Source organism: Macrotis lagotis, chromosome X (assembly GCF_037893015.1).
Source record: "Macrotis lagotis isolate mMagLag1 chromosome X, bilby.v1.9.chrom.fasta, whole genome shotgun sequence".
NCBI classification, from domain to species: Eukaryota; Metazoa; Chordata; class Mammalia; order Peramelemorphia; family Peramelidae; genus Macrotis; species Macrotis lagotis.
The window spans coordinates 328,697,606-328,713,991 of NC_133666.1; the positions used below are offsets into that span (position 1 = coordinate 328,697,606).

A 16,386-nucleotide genomic window follows, 5' to 3' on the forward strand; every position below is an offset into this window, starting at 1 on the left:
TCTTGTGGTCTGAGGCAAGGGCTTCAACAAGGTAGGACAAGAAGAAGGACTTTAGGAGTCAGTCTAGATGAGGAACTGAAAGGCCTGGGTGTTATATTTTAAAAACATGGGAACATTTCAGTCTGGCCTGCTTTTCAGCCAGTATCTTATTTTTTTTTTCCTCCAAGAACCCCAGGGAGAGTTCATTCCTTCAACTCTTTCCCAACATCCATATTTTTCTTTCCACTGCTATTTCTCCTTCCCTACTAATGTCCTTTATCCTCTTGTCCTTAACAAGTATATGATCCTGTTATTTTCCAATGAAGAACAGGCAAGATACACATATAATATAAAGTCACAAAGAACAAGAAATCTGAGCTTATTATCTTATGTCCTCTAATCTCTTCAATAAGACTTATTAAAATAAACATCATACTAAGCCTTAGGAATTCAAAATTGAAATAAAATAAGGCTTCTGGGCTTAAGAAGTTTAAATTCTTGATGCCGAGTAAGATGAACAGAACCAGAACATTATATACCTTAACAACAACATGGGGTGATGATCAACCTTGATGGACCAGCACACTCCATCAGTGCAGTAACCAGGGTCAATTTTAGGGGATCTGTGATCGAGAATACCATCTGTACCCATAGGAACTATGGAGTTTAAACAAAGATCAATGATTAATATCTTCAATTTTTAAAAGTTCTTGTGTATTACATAATTTTGCTATCTCTAATATTTTCGTTCTTCCTTTTGGATCAGTTTCTTCTCTCAACATATTCAGTTTTGAACCATGCATTATCATGGAAGCAAATGTAAAAACTTTATTAGATTGCCTTCTGTTGGAGTGAGGGAGGAGGAAAGGGAGGAGGGAAAAAAAATTGTAAAATTCAAAACTTTGTAAAAAAAATAATTGGTAGAAACTGCCATTGTATGTAATTGGAAAACAAATAAAATATAATTTTTTAAAAAAAGAAAATTCCATTTTAATTAAGAAGGATCAAATATACAGGGAAAAACTATAAAACAAAGCACAATATTTTAAATAAAAAGGAAGGCTTGAGCATGCTGTAACAAATTTTAAGGAGAGCTCACTTAAAATCACAGAACTGTTACTTAAATGGGAGCCAAGAAGTCCAAATCATTAATTCTATCTTCTTGTTGCGTCGTTTTCGGCTGAGTCCAACTTTTTGTGACCCCATTTGGGGTTTTCTTTTGTAAAGATAATGGAATGGTTTGCCATTTTCCTCTCCAGTCCATTTTACAGATAAACTGAGTCATAATAGGGTGAAGTGATTTCCCCAAGGTCACACAGCTGGCAAGTGTCTGAGGCCAGGTATGAGGTCTGGCACTCTGTCCACTGCACCACCTGGTTGCCCTAATCCCATTTATAATATCTGCTGTTTGTCCTTTGTCCTCTAAGATCATATTAGGGAGGTGATATGCTATACAAATGAACTGGATTTGAGTGAGGGGGCTGCTGTCCTAAGTCATCAGTCTCACTTTCTCCCTCATAGCCACCTGAATCCGATAGCTGGATATGGATCATCAACAACCATAAAGCCTTTCTTTAAAGAACTTCTGTTAAACGCACTTACATGTGTGTGTGCACACACAAACACACACAAGTGCAGCAATACATTTCTCTCACCATGGAAACAAAAGAGAAGCAAGAAATAGAAGGCAAAGTAGGGGAAAAGAGGCAGTGTAGGTTAAGGGAAAGATTAATTTTAAGCAAAATAAACTTTGGAGGATCTCAGAGTCAGAAAAGAATGAGTAAAAAAGCAATTGTTATTGAGGGGATAAGAAAAACATGGCAGTGGAAGCATCAAATCTAAATCCCTGGAGCTAAACTATACCTTTCTCACCTCCCTCTTCTTTGTAAAAAAGAGGATGGGGGCCGCTAGGTGGCACAATGGATAAAGCACAGGCCCTGTAGTCAGGAGTACCTGAGTTCAAATCCGGCCTCAGACACTTAATAATTACCTAAGCCATGTGGCCTTGGGCAAGCCACTTAACCCCATTGCCTTGCAAAATCTAAAAAAAAAAAAAAAAGATAAGAAAAGCGACCAACACAATGACCAATCCCAGTTCTGAAGGACTCATGATTAAATATGCTATCCACCTCCCCAGAGGTGATAAAGGATATGAACTGAGACATACCAAAGGAAATGGAAGAGTGAGAAAATATGAGGTTTGTTCGTTGAAAAAATAAAATTGCAGCGAGTTTCACTGATAAATGTCTTACTTCTAAAAATGTGTGCATATACATATACACACATATATGTATGTATGCAGGTGTGTGTGTGTATATATACATATATATATGTCACATATATATACAGATAGATATATACATACATATAAATATATGGAACTTTTTCAAATTTATAAAAATAAGAGCCATTTCCCATTGGCAAAACATATGAAAAGGCAGTTTTCAAAGACAGAAATATAAGCTCTCAATAGGAATATAAAAAAATCCTCCAAAACACTAAGAAAAATGCAAATTACAATAACTGAGCTTCCTTCCCATACCCCTCAGATTGGGAAAATGGACAAAAAAATGACTAATGTTGGATGGATTGTAGGAAAATTGATACAATAGTGCACTGATGGTGAAGTTGTGAACAGGTCCAGATATACCAAAAAGCAATGTTAGAATTGCTCAAAAAATTACTTTAACTATGTCTAACCTCATATAGCAATACCTCTCCTGGGCCTATAACTCCAAGACCAAAGAGGAAAAGAACATGCTTATACAAAAATATTTATAGGAACTTAATATATAGACAAAGATCTGAAAATTAAGGTGACTGTCAATTAAGAAGTAGCTGAATAAATTATGGCATATGATTTAAGATTTTGCTGCAAGAAATTATGAAAAGGATAGTTCAGAAAAATCTGGAAAAAATTACACTGATGCAGTGTGATGTGAGTAGAACCAGAGTAAGAAAAACTTAGTAACATAATAATATGGTAAAGACAAACAATTTTGAAATACTGAGACAGATAAGCAAAAGAATGCTAACCATGCATGCATGGTGATAGAATCGAAAAGGCATTTTTATATAATTGTCATAAAACCTGTTTTCCTTGACAATGCTTATTGTTTTTTAGGTTTCTGCAAGGAAATTGGGGTTAAGTGGCTTGCCCAAGGCCACACAGCTAGGTAATTATTGAGTGACTGACCCCGAATTTGAACTCAGTTATTCCTGACTCCAGGACCTGTGCTCTATCCACTCTGCCACCTAGCGGCTCCTGACAATGCATATTTTTTAAAGACATTTTGTAACTGGTGCTAAGAAAATAAATACTAAATTGCAAGTAAATATATATATATATATATATATATATATATTTAAAGTGAATAGTAGTTATTTATACAGACAACAAGGTTTATTAAAGAGATTTACAAATATTGCCTCATTCTATTCTCACGACAATCCAGAGATTTTATTATTTGTATTTTACAGATGAAGGAACTGAGGCAGACAGGGGTTAAAAGACTTGCCCAGGGTCACATTGCTAGTAAGTAGTAACTCAGATCCAGTAGTTTCTCCACTGAACTAATCAACTCCTTTCTTTGCCCAAGACAGTCAATGAGCTTATCTAAACTAGTTTCCCAGACAGCAAAGGGGAGAAAATGAGTCCATGACAAAAGCCTGGAAAGATCTGGGAAGGACAGAGGGAGCAGAATAATGGTGTAGCTAATGTTTAGGAGGCAGGGAGAAAGAAGGAAGGAAAGGAGATTATGATCAGAAATAAGAATTTCAGGTCATGCAGTTTGTACTGTTTTGTATGATAGATCCAAATTAAGATTTAACTCTGTGAGCAGATGGGGGAAGAATAGGGGATAGGATATGTAGTATATTTTTGAACTGAGAGGCAGAGAGTCCAGTTAGGGAATTACTATTATAATTCAAGCAAGAAGTAATGAGAAATTAAATTACAGCAATGGGAGTAGCATTATCAAAGACAAGAAGGTAGCACAAACAAAAAACAAACACAGAATGAAGATAATTGACAAAGAGTGAAGATAACTGACACAAGTTTTAATTAGCCACACTTCTAAAGAAGAAAATACAAGTACTTTAGCACTATACCAAATATTCTTATGAGTATTTTCCCCTACAATGTGATATCAGGGTATAATAGTTTTTCCACTTCTATGGCATTTTATTTGGAATACCTATTTAACTTTCCTAATTGACAAGGAATTGAGGAAAAAAATAATAATTAAGGGGAAAATATACACTCTACAGAATCATTGTCTACTTTTTTTATTGCAAATAAAAAAGTTAGTCTGGGTGCTAACTCCTTTTACATAACAAAAGTACCCTGAAATGAGGATTTTTATATTGGGAAAGTTGGAAAACCATCTGAACACAAAGAAATTCATCATCACCTTAAACATATATAATTTGCCCCAAAACCTCGACTTAAAAATAGTAAAATGTTGTGATATTTAGTTCCCTTTCTCCCATTCTCATTAAAGGATACCTTCCATGTTCCTCATTTTGACAATTTATCATCCTGTCTGTACAATGCCAGTCGCACTTCCTTCTCAAAAGTCTTGAACTCCAATTGTCCCCACAAACTACAAGTAGGCTCTCTCTCTATTCTGCTAATTTTTTCTATATTTTATTTCACTGATCACTGTCACAACTCTTAGGATCAAATTCACTGAAATGTTAACATATAGCCCTTATATTGCCATTTGGCTTAACAAAAAAAAGATTGCAAGAGTAGTATTTGGTTCACTGTTTTTTTCTTCTTTACTAATTGGATCATAATATTCATTACATATATTCTATGAGAAAGATCAGTAAAATAATGTCAGTTCTCAATCATTCTAACAGAGGACAGCAGTAGAAAGGAAAATCTAAGCTATTTCTACTTTATTCTGGAAGACAGAGTAACTGTGTGTGTGTGTGTGTGTGTGTGTGTACAATCATACTAATTCCTAATTTTATTCTTAATTGTTTTATTTGGGCTCATTGGGAAGGGAATAATGAAGATATATGATTAAAAAGTCACCCTAAATCATCTACCAAAGTGGAAAAACTAAAAGGTGACTAAATGAAAAACTCAAAGGTAATTAATTTTCTTCATTTACTGAAGAGATGAAGCATTAAGGACAAATTGATAAAAATGGAACAAACTAGATGACTTCTAGTATACCTTCCAGAGACTGGGATACTAACTGACTTGTTTAAGGTTAAACAGCTAATCAATGGAATTAGTGACCATAAAATCTCAAACACAAAACTACAAGGGATACAGAAGATTCTAGTGAATTTCTTGAGTCATATCTACCTAAAGATACTATTTCTGTACTTATCTTAATGCTAAGTAATGATAAAGTGATCCAACATTGTAGACAAGAGAGACTAAGAGTATCCCAAGAAACAAAAAAGCAATTTGGAAAGCTATTATTTTCTAAAAGCAAAGCAAAACAAAAAATGATGCAGAGTAAGTGGATAATAATGGTTCAATCTGATTTTGATACTGAACAACATGAAAGAAAATACCAAGTCAAACCAAGTCATTCTATGACCAGGACACAGTTGTAGGATACAAGTTAATAGCCCTCTTGTTGCTCTTCAGGGAAGCATTACACTAAATATGAATTTAAATAATAAAGTTGACCTTTCTTACATTTCTCTTATTTACTTCTGTTTAGATAGGAAATGTGTTTGGGGAAAAAAGTACTAGCAAGCCTTTGCCATTTACTAGTCATGCTATTTGAGAATTAATGACCTTTTGGAGCTTGTTTCCTCAATTATAGAATGAGAATATCTGTCATCTTGTGAGCTGTTGTAAGGATGCTAAATAAATATGAGAAAAATGTTTCATGAAGTATAAAGTGCTCTACGTATAAGGTATGATTAATATTCTTAAATTTGATAGTTCATGCTAGTATTTTCATATAACACTATGACATAACTATAAATTTGCACAATGAATACAAACAATCCAAATCTCATTTAACAATGCATAAACTGGATACAGGAAACTCTGGCAAGTTTAAGTAACCTGATATAGGCATAGTAATATGATAAACTGCACTATTTTGCACTGTCAATTTGGGGGAAAAAATATGCTGAGATTAAATGGTTCAAGGGAAAACCATAATTTTTAAGGGAATGACAAAAACAGACCAAAGTTATTTATATTCAAAGCAAGGTAATGCTTCACTTTTGTATTTTTAGCATTTTATAATTCTTTCCTAAAGCTAATTTGGTGTTAGGTAAAAGTAATGGTGTTCTGTTATTTATAAAATAAGGCATAGGAAAAGCTTCAAAAGTTAACTTGTTGCCTCCTCAAGGGAGGAAAGGTAAACTATAACCACTTTAAAAAGTTGGCAACCTTCAGAAGCATGCCAGCTAACCCTTAGCTAGGGAGGCATTCTGCTTTAATGGCAGAATGTGGTATATGTGGTAAAAGCAGCAGTAAGAAAAGAAAAGCTATTGGGAAAACCAGAACCCTAGAATGTCAGTCTGATCTTACTCCATTCATAGTCAATAAGAGAAGCCTTCCAATTCCAGGTTTTTCTTATTTTTCTAATATGGATTTCTCCACTCTTTTAAATTTGTTCAATTCAACAGTTAATTCCCAGTATTTGAGATAGAGCCACATGAGTCTCCCATTCTGACGTTTGTTTGAATTCCACATATCTCCACAATATGTGTCGTGCTTAAATATATCTGTTAAACCAGATACCATCTTGAGATCAGCAGCTACTGGATCAATGGATGCTCGAACTAATAAGCTTTTCTCTATTTCTAGGCGCTTGGTCCGAGGAAGAACCAGACTACAGTAGATATTCTGTCGCTCTATAAGGGCTTCTTCAAATTCTTTTAGCAAAAGGGCAGCCCTTTTTTGCCAATTTTCTTCCTTTTCCAGATAATGTTGATACACACTTTTCAAAGGTTGTAGTTGCTGTTTCTCTTGCATTACCTGAGCTCGTTCCTGTTCCAGGAGTTTCCTTTCTTCTACTAATTTCCGACCCTGAGAGATTAGGGCCTCTCGATAGCTAGTTGTTCTATTATGTTCCTTTTCAAGCTCCACAGACAAATGAGCCACTGCGCGACGATTTTCTGAGATAATATCACTATATTTTGCTTCAAGATCCTGTTGGAAAGCGATCAATTTCTGTTGGTATGCTATTCTTTCTTTTTCTATTTCTTTCTGAGACTCTCTAGACCAAATCCAACCTATGATTAAAAGAAACCAACAACAAAAAAAGAAAAGTTAGTGGCTAAAGCTCCAAATATTTTTTTTTATTTAAAGAATACAACAATCATCCAAAAAAGCAGAACCTTAACAGAATGTTATTTCAACAAAAGCTGAAGATTTTAGGTGTTAGTATAAGAAAGGGATTACATACAGAACGTATATTTTTATATGCAATGCAAACAAAGGTTCTCTGTCCTCTACTGAGGAGTATGATAATGCACATAAGACAAATTTCCTATGAGTTTACAGAAGGAAGTTTTTGGTGTTTTTTTTTTAATGGGGATGTGAATGTCAATAGAATTTAGCTGTTTATCACTGTTTAATTACTATCATTTGGTTACATTGGCTAACACATAAAACAAACAAGATTTTAAAAAACAAGATGGTCAGGTTATGTTTGATTCTGTTCTGATTACTAAATTCAAATTCCTAATCAACCCAACTGTGGTCACTGAGGCCAGAGCAAAGTTCTGGATAACTGTACTCTGAGAGGAGAATATATCAAAGGGCCAGATGATAATAATAGAGTTAGAGTTAAAGAGGACTTCAGAAACCATCTGGAACTCAGAGACCATTCAGTAAACCTCATTTTATAGATGAAATCACTGAGGACCAAGGTAGTTAAGTTTCTTACTCATGTCACACAGATAATTAAATATCGGAGGGGAAGATTTGGGCCTAAGTCCTATGACTCCACAGTCACAAACTCTACCACAAAGCATTATTAATTGCAAGGCACAAATTTCCCTTCCTTTCACCCTTTTATAAATACTATAGCAAAAGAATAATTCTCTAATTTAACTTTATTTAGTTATCCCAGGAGAAACACAAATTATCCTAATAACAGTAACGATTTGAAATGAAAGCATCTGAATTCAAATGTTGACTCTGCTATTTATTAACTAACTGCTCAAGTGGTCTTGGGCATGCTAATTTACCTCTCTGGGCCTCCTTGTCTTCATCTATAAGGAGTTGAACTAAATGACATCTAATGTCTTTCTAGCTCTAAATCCAAGCAACCCTGTGACTGTACAACTTAAGACACCATTAGACATACTAATTTCATGATTTTAGTTTTTCTAAACTGGGGAGAATTGGACATAACACCTTGAGAATGAGTAGAAATGTGGCTTCCATAAATATAGTCGTAGACACTAATACATCCTTGGTGGAGCTGTGAACTCATCCAACCTTTCTGGAAAGCAATTTGGAATTACATTCAAAAGGGAACAAAAATGTGCATACCCTATGATCCAGCAATGACACTACTGGGTCTATACCCTGAATAGATGATGAAAAAAGAGTAAAAACATCACTTGTACAAAAATATTCATAGCAGCCCTGCTTGTAGTGGCAAAGAATTGCAAATTAAGCGAATGTCCATCAATTGGGGAATGGCTGAACAAATTGTGGTATATGTATGTTATGGAACACTATTGTTCTATTAGAAACCAGGAGGGATGGCAATTCAGGGAAACCTGGAAGGATTTGCATGAACTAATGCTGAATGAGATGAGGAGAACCAAAAGAACACTGTACACCCTAACAGCAATATGGGAGTGATGATCAACCTAAATGGACTTGCTCATTCTATCAGTGCAACAATCAGGCACAATTTGGAAGTATATGCAATGGAGAATACCATCTGTATCCAAAGAAAGAACTGTGGAGTTTGAACAAAGATCAAAGACTATTACCTTTAACTGAGGGAAAAAACCCATTGTCTTATATAATTTTGCTATCTCTTATACTTTATTTTTCTTCCTTAAGGATATGTTTTCTCTCTCATCACATTCAACTTAGATCAATGTATACAATGGAAACAATGTAAAGATTAACAGACTGTCTTCTGTGGGGGGGGGGGGGGAAGCAAGATTGGGGGGAAATTGTAAAATTCAAAATCAATAAAATCTTTCTTTTATTGAAATAAATAAATATAGTCATAGAGAGCCTAACTTAAGTTCTCCTCCTATTCTACTCACAAGAGATCTAAAAGGAATCATGGTTCACATTTTCAGTGCTTTAAGATCAGTCACAGTAACCCCAAGTGGCACTCACTGACCTTTGTAATTTTTCATTCAACCAGGACATCTCAACTGTCCAAACAGGGTCCTCAAACTCAACATGCTCAAAGCTGAACTTCTACAAAAACATTTTTTCCTCTAACTTCACTATTTTTGGATCACCACCATTCACTAAATCTACCAGGTTGAAAATACTCAAGTTCTCTTGGGCTCTGTTTTTCCTCACCTCTCATACTTAATATTAACCAAATCCTGTCAGTTAAATTTACCCAATATCTCTAGTATCTGTCCCTTTCCTTTCTATCCCCACTGCCATTCCCTTGCTATCATTCTTATTACTATTCACCAGGAATATGATGTCCCTGCTCAAATCACTACCACAATAATTGCTAACATGCAATGCCCTTCACACTTTTATACCCATATATTCATATACTTATATGCTCTTTGCTTTAGTCAAACTGGATTACTCTCTAATTCCCCCAAAAAAGCACTGCACATTCTCACATTTGCTCCCATAGTTCCCTAAATCTGGAATATCCTCCCTCACTCTTCAATTATTAAGTTTCTACATATCCTTTAAATCCAAATAAAATGTCACTTCTACCACCAAACCTTTCCTCATCCCTCCTGTAAATAAAAAGCTTCCCTCTATGAATTTTCACAGCACATGCATTTCAATAATCTTGTATATATTAAGATCACCTATATTTGTATCTTATACCCCTATTATAAACTCCTGGAGGGCAAAACAAATCTTAACTAAACTTTGTATTTTTTTCAAAGCCTAAAATGGTGAACTATAGAAAGCAACTACTTAGAATGACATATTGCTTTGTATTAGTAAGTGCTTAATGTTTGTTGAATTGAATTGTTGAGTGATAAGACAAGGAAGTATGTAAAATAAGCATCCAAAGAATGGGACAAATATTCTTATGGGTTCCTAATCTTCCTATTCCCAAATGAGAGAACTAACTTCTTTCTAATCCTCCAAACTGTAACCTGAGAGTAAACTCTCAATTCTTCCTCCTCCCTATGCCTTTATACTCAGTTGGTTGCCAAGTGATGTCATCTTTATAGCTATCCCCTTCTGGTATTATATACTAACATCACTTTAGTTGAGGTCCTCATGACTTCTTGAGGAGTACTTCAGTTTCTAAAGTTTTATATTTGACTTCAAGTTCTTCATCACATTCTTCGATATAAAGCCCTTTTCATTTTTCATTTTTAAAATTTAATTTTACTTCTTAAAAAATTTCAGTTTCTTAATATCACTGTCACCTCTTATCTATATCATAGAATTCTCTCTTATAATACAATCAAGAATAAATCAAGACACTAAACATACCTCAAAATATATACCTCAATCTGTACCAAGTCCACTCTCTTTGACAAAAGATATGCTTCACCATCTGTTGTCTGGAATCACAAATCAGCCTAATTTTCTATGTTTATTGCACATTACTGTTCCAGTCAAACTGGCTTACTTACACCAACCATATATTATAACCTATCTTTTGTCTCTGAGCCTTTGCAAATAAACTCCATGTCTGGAATACACTTCCTTTTCATCTTTATCTCACAGAATCCTTCAATTCCTTAAAAGCTCAATTCAAGAGCTACCTTCTAAAGCAATCTATTCTGATTCTCTATTTGGTGGTGTTTTCCTCTTGAAAATGATCCTGTTTTGAATTTACTTTTCTGTACAAGTGTTTTTCCTTCCAAAAGAATGTATGTTTCTTGAGGAAAGGAACTGTTTCATAAATTAGTTACTTTTTAGTTAAGTTGTCAAAGATTAGGGTTATCAAATATTAAACATTAACTGGTCAGCAAGGATTTATGATCCATATATTTATCTTCCCCATCAATGTCACTCACTTTTACTTTAGGACCAGTGATGAATTCAAAAACAAAATAATTCTCACTGAAGCAATGCATAAAACTTTTAGTATAGAATATCCAAAGACTCTGAAAACTATAACTTACGAAAAGCTGCCAATCCCAGCATGGGAACCAGCAGAGCATAATTCCATCTGCTTCCATCTCCATCCTCTGCCCTGGAATTAGGCCGAATATTCCAATGTGGAGGGTCATTTAAGTTATTCATGGAGATATACCTTTAAAGACATAGCATTATTGTTATAAGAGGAAATCACAAAATTTCAAAGTTAAAATGGGCTTGATTCTCTAGTCCAATCTCTATATGAACAAAAAAAACCTGTGGATAACATCTTTGAGAAGTGATCATCCAGACTTTGCCTGAATACTTCTAATAATGAATGGGGAATTCTTTTTCTCCTGAGGTTTCTGTTCTACTTTTGAATACCTTTATATAATTGATTTTCCCCCCCTTTTACCAAATCTAAATTTATGCAATTCCCATCCAAAGTTCCAGTTTTACCCTCTGGGGATAAATCACAAAAGTCTAATTTCTGTTCCATACCTAATGATCCTTCAAATATTATCATTACCACACTCCTTCCCCATGTCTTCTCTGGGATAAGCAGTCTCAATTTCTTCTCTGAAAACCAGTCAGAATGTTCTCATACTAGGAGAATTAAAAAAGGTAATACATCTCCTTGTCTGTGTCATTCTGGGCCAATTAGGAAGCTAGATGCCTTTTAGAGTAAGGGAAAGCTCTTTTCCTAGAAATCTGATCTTTTCTTCAGGAACTCCAGCAGATCTGATCTGTTTCCTTGACCTCCTTCTTATATGTCTCAAAGGAGGAGTTTGGACCAGGCTAGTTTTGTCCAGACTGGGAGAAGCTGGAGGGTTCTCCTGATGCTCTTGACTTACAGGTATAAAGCAGAAAGAAAATAGATGTGAAAATGAAAAAGGCTGGTGTGTGGTTTTGTCATTTCCTTCTCCAGCTCATTTTCCAGATGAGGAAACTAAAGCAGATAAGGTTAAGTGCCTTGCCTAAGGTCACACAATCAGTGAATGTCTGAGGCCTGATTTGAACTGATAAAGCTGAATCTTCCTGATTTCAGGCCTGGCACTCTACCCACTGAGGCACCTAGTTGCCCATGGACTATTCTAGCCCTGGGTAATTGCTTGCCCCATTCATAGATGAGAAATGTTCTAGTATAAAAAGTATTGAACAAAAACCTCTGCTTTGTTGTTTCTAACTTGTTGTGATTCCCCCCCCCCCCGCCATAGAAGGCAGTCTGAAAACTGAATGAGAAAAATCAACTTGCCACAGATATTAAAGTGGTTTGCCAATTCCTTCCAGTTTACAAAGTACTGTAGAAAAGGCCCTGTGTGAATGTTAACTTGTTAACCTATTCATTACATTTATAAAATGCTTTATGATCTGGAGACTTTATGTCTCAGGAGAGTTAACAGAAATTCAGGCCAGGGCCAAACTTTGGCAATGTTGTTTTTGTGTATGAGTTCATGGCTACTTAATCAAAAGTTTCTCAGAGTCCAGCCAAGACTACAGTCTCTTATCTCCAAGTACAAATCAAATGCAGGTAGGCATAAGATGAGTCAATAAATCTGGGAGACCAGATAACAGTTAACATCTTGCTTCCCCATTAGTACAGAGTCCTCCTAGAACAAGAGAACATCGTACACATTAACAACATTATAAATTGATCAACTATGATGGTTACTGCTCCTCTCTGCGGTTCAGAAAGCTAGGACAACTCTGGGACACCTGATATGGACAACACCATCCATTTCTCGATGAGAAAAAAAAACAAAAAAAACTGTAGAATCTGAATGAACACTACATTATGTTCACTTTTTAAAAATTTGTGATTGGTAGCACATCCTATAGCATAAAGAATACTCTTCAATAATTTTCATTTGGGTACAAAAATTCTTTTGGGTAGGGTTCTTTCTTTTCCTTTCCTAGTATGTAATTCACTCATTTGAATATATATTTTGCCAAATACAGGAATGAAAATGAAGGGAAGAATTTGGTCAATTGCTTCTTCTGATTATAGCAAAAGCCTTGCAGTTCACAGAAAAAATTTTAAATTAATTTTAAATGAATGGAGCCTTTTCAATTGAGTCAATTCAAGTAATTTGACTTGATTTGGTATGAGTGAAGAGAAGATGGATTAGATAGACTTTGGAGACAAAGAATCAATAAATTTAGGTATGTTCCTGAACATTAAGGGGACAGGTGGGAAAGTATGGTAAATAACAGTGAAAAATGAATTGTCAAAATGGGTGGCAAAAAGAATGGTAGTACCCTGAACAGAAATGAGGAAATTGAGGGAAAGGATATATTCAGGGGAAAAGATAACCTGTGAACTGCTGAAGTAGTAATAGCTACCCGAGATGAGAACTAGAACTCGGGAAAGAGCTGAGATTTGGAAAAGTAGATTTGGGAGTCATCTATATAGAATTCAATCCATGGAGCTGTAAAATAACCAACAGTATAGAGACAGACTTGGAGATGGCCTAATGCAGAATCCTGAGTTATACTCAGGAACTGGAGGATGGTTAGTTAAGAAAGACCTGTGGACGATGATTCTGTGAAAGGACTGAAGGAACCTATAAAGCAGTATCATGAAAACCCAGGCAGAAGTCCAAAACAGAACTCAATCTCTCCCACCAAATCCTCCTTTCTTCAAGACTTCTAACTGTGAAGGACAACCATCATTCTGCCAGTCCCTGGAACCTACAAAGTATCACTCCAAATATCCAATACATTGCCAAATCATGTCATTTTTAACTTTTACAATCTCTCTCTCTCTCTCACACACACACACACAAACACTATCTCACCCCTTTTTTCTCTCTCTCTCTCCTTCCACAACTGCCATCTTGGTGTTCAGGCCCTCATCACCTTTCCTGTGGACTACTGCAATAGTTTTCTATTGGGTTTTCTTGTCTCAAGTCTTTCTTTTCCAATCCATTCTATATATCCATTTGCTAAAGGGCTATTCTCCAAAAAAAAAAAGTCAGTCTGACCATGTCACTTTCTTATTGAATAAATTCTAGTGGTTTCCTATTATTTTCAGGATCAAATATAAAGTCCACTCTTTGATATTTAAAGCTCTCCACAGCCTGGCCCTTTCAAACCTTCTACTTTACTCCCTTTACACACACACACACACACAAATCTACTTTACTCCACAATCTAGTTACACTAGCTTATTGTTCCTCACACACTGCCCTTCACTTCAGGTTTCTGGAACTGGTTTTCCTTTATGTTTGGAATGTTGCTCTTCCTTATCCCTGCCTCTATTTCCCTGGATTCCTTTGAGACTTAGCTCAAATCTCATCTACTCTAACTCAATGCCCCATAGGACACCAAAAACTCAAATGACTAAAAGAGAACTTTTTCTTCTCCCTAAGACTTGCGCTTCTTCCTTACTTTATTTTTACTGTTGAGGGTATAAACATCCTGCCATCAGCCAAGTTTGTAAACTTGGAAACATTTTTGACTTGAGTGGAATATTCCCAATAAAACCATTTCAGGGTTAATATTCCTAGTGAAGTCCTCTCAGGGTTAAGAAATATTAAAGAAAGAACAAACTATTATTCTTTTTTTTTTTAGGTTTTTGCAAGGCAAATGGGGTTAAGTGGCTTGCCCAAGGCCACACAGCTAGGTGATTAGTAAGTGTCTGAGACAGGATTTGAACCCAGGTACTCCTGACTCCAAGGCCTGTGCTTTATTCACTATGCCACCTAGCCGCCCCGAAACTATTACTCTTAAACTATTTCTAGAAGAAAGCTCCTTGTATTCCAAACAGGTGACTCACTCTCCTAACTTTTGATAAGACTACTTTTACTAAGAGGATAGTAGACTTTTTCCCATGAGAAAAACCTTGCATTCCAAAGAAGCTCATAAGACTCTTCTTGTTTGACTGTTACTAGACCTTGTGTTCCAAGACAAGTTACGTTAGTTCAATAAGATAGTTATAATCCTGAAGGTTATGCTCATCATCTGGATGATGAGGTAATATTTTATGAAAACCTTTCATCCTTTTCTTTGTTGGTGGGGTAGATTTTCATGAGTATAGTGTAACTCTGAAGACTAACCAATGAGTTGACAGAGGGGGTGATAGGGAGGAGGGGATCCTGTCAGGCCATATAATCTTTTTTTTTTTTTTTTTAGATTTTGACAAGGCAAATGGGGTTAAGTAGCTTGCCCAAGGCCACACGGCTAGGCAATTATTAAGTGTCTGAGACCGGATTTGAACCCAGGTACTCCTGACTCCAGGGCCGGTGCTTTATCCACTGTGCCACCCAGCTGCCCCTTAGGGCATATAATCTTGCTTGACTGTCAATTTGGGACAGTTCCTTGACCTTCACTACCTTTGTGAGACTTGGAGTGTGCCCTTTACTCAAGTAAAATTAAACTTTCTTTTTTTGTTCAGAGGACTCTATATTTTTTTTAAAGTGTATTTTTATCTCACATAGGCTCTTTTTTAAAAATTTTTTTTATGTTGTTTGGGATTAAGTGGCTTGCCCAAGGCCACAGGGCTAAGTCATTAAGTGTCTGAGACCGGATTTGAACCCAGGTGCTCCTGCGCTGCGCCACCTAGCCGCCCCCCACCAAGTTCACATCTTGACTAGCACAGGGGTGGGCTCTTGGCCGAGCCCGCAGCCCCTTCCCGCTTCTCCGGCGCCTGCGCCCCCCACTGCCACACTCCGCCCCCCCGCGGCTGCCTGCGTTCCTCGGCGCCCCTCGGCGTGCCGCGGCGTCCAGCCTTTCCTTGCAGCCCGGCTCCCGCGGTGGGGCCTCTCCCGGGCCCCAGCATGCGCCGCGCCGCGCCACGCCCAGGGCCTCGTGCAGCGCGGGGTGTGGGGGCCACCCAGGCCGCTGCGCGCCTGCGCCCTCGGGGCCCCGGCCGCGCCCGACGGCACGTGGGCGCCGGGCCCGCGGCTCCCGGGCCGCCCCCTCCGGCCCCGAGCGGCAGCCTCCCGCGGGGCAGGGCCCGAGCCCGCCCGGCGCTTGGGGGCCGCGGCCGGGCAGAGGGAAGGCGCGGCCCGGGGCTGCCCGGGGCACTCACCGGGGCAGCGAGGATCCCGGATCCCGGCCCTCCGCTCCCGCCGCCGAGGCCGCCCGCAGCCCACAAGAAACTCGCGAGCGAAACCGTCCCCGGCGGCGGCGGCGGCACGCGAACGGCTCTCGCGAGAGTTGGCGCGCCCGCCCAGCCCCGCGCCCGCCGGGGC

General features: G+C 37.4%; 1 protein-coding gene across 1 annotated transcript; it reads right to left on the reverse strand.

Annotated features, from left to right (window-relative positions):
• Positions 1-644: 644 nt before the first annotated feature.
• Positions 645-16,375, reverse strand: CCDC127 (coiled-coil domain containing 127). Its single transcript, XM_074206376.1, has 3 exons — positions 16,224-16,375; positions 11,236-11,366; positions 645-7,203 (listed from the first exon to the last, which is right to left on the reverse strand). Exons 2-3 carry the CDS (start codon positions 11,354-11,356, stop codon positions 6,542-6,544), a joined length of 783 nt encoding a protein of 260 aa, XP_074062477.1. The 5' UTR covers positions 11,357-11,366; positions 16,224-16,375; the 3' UTR covers positions 645-6,541.
• Between the last annotated feature and the right edge of the window lie 11 nt (positions 16,376-16,386).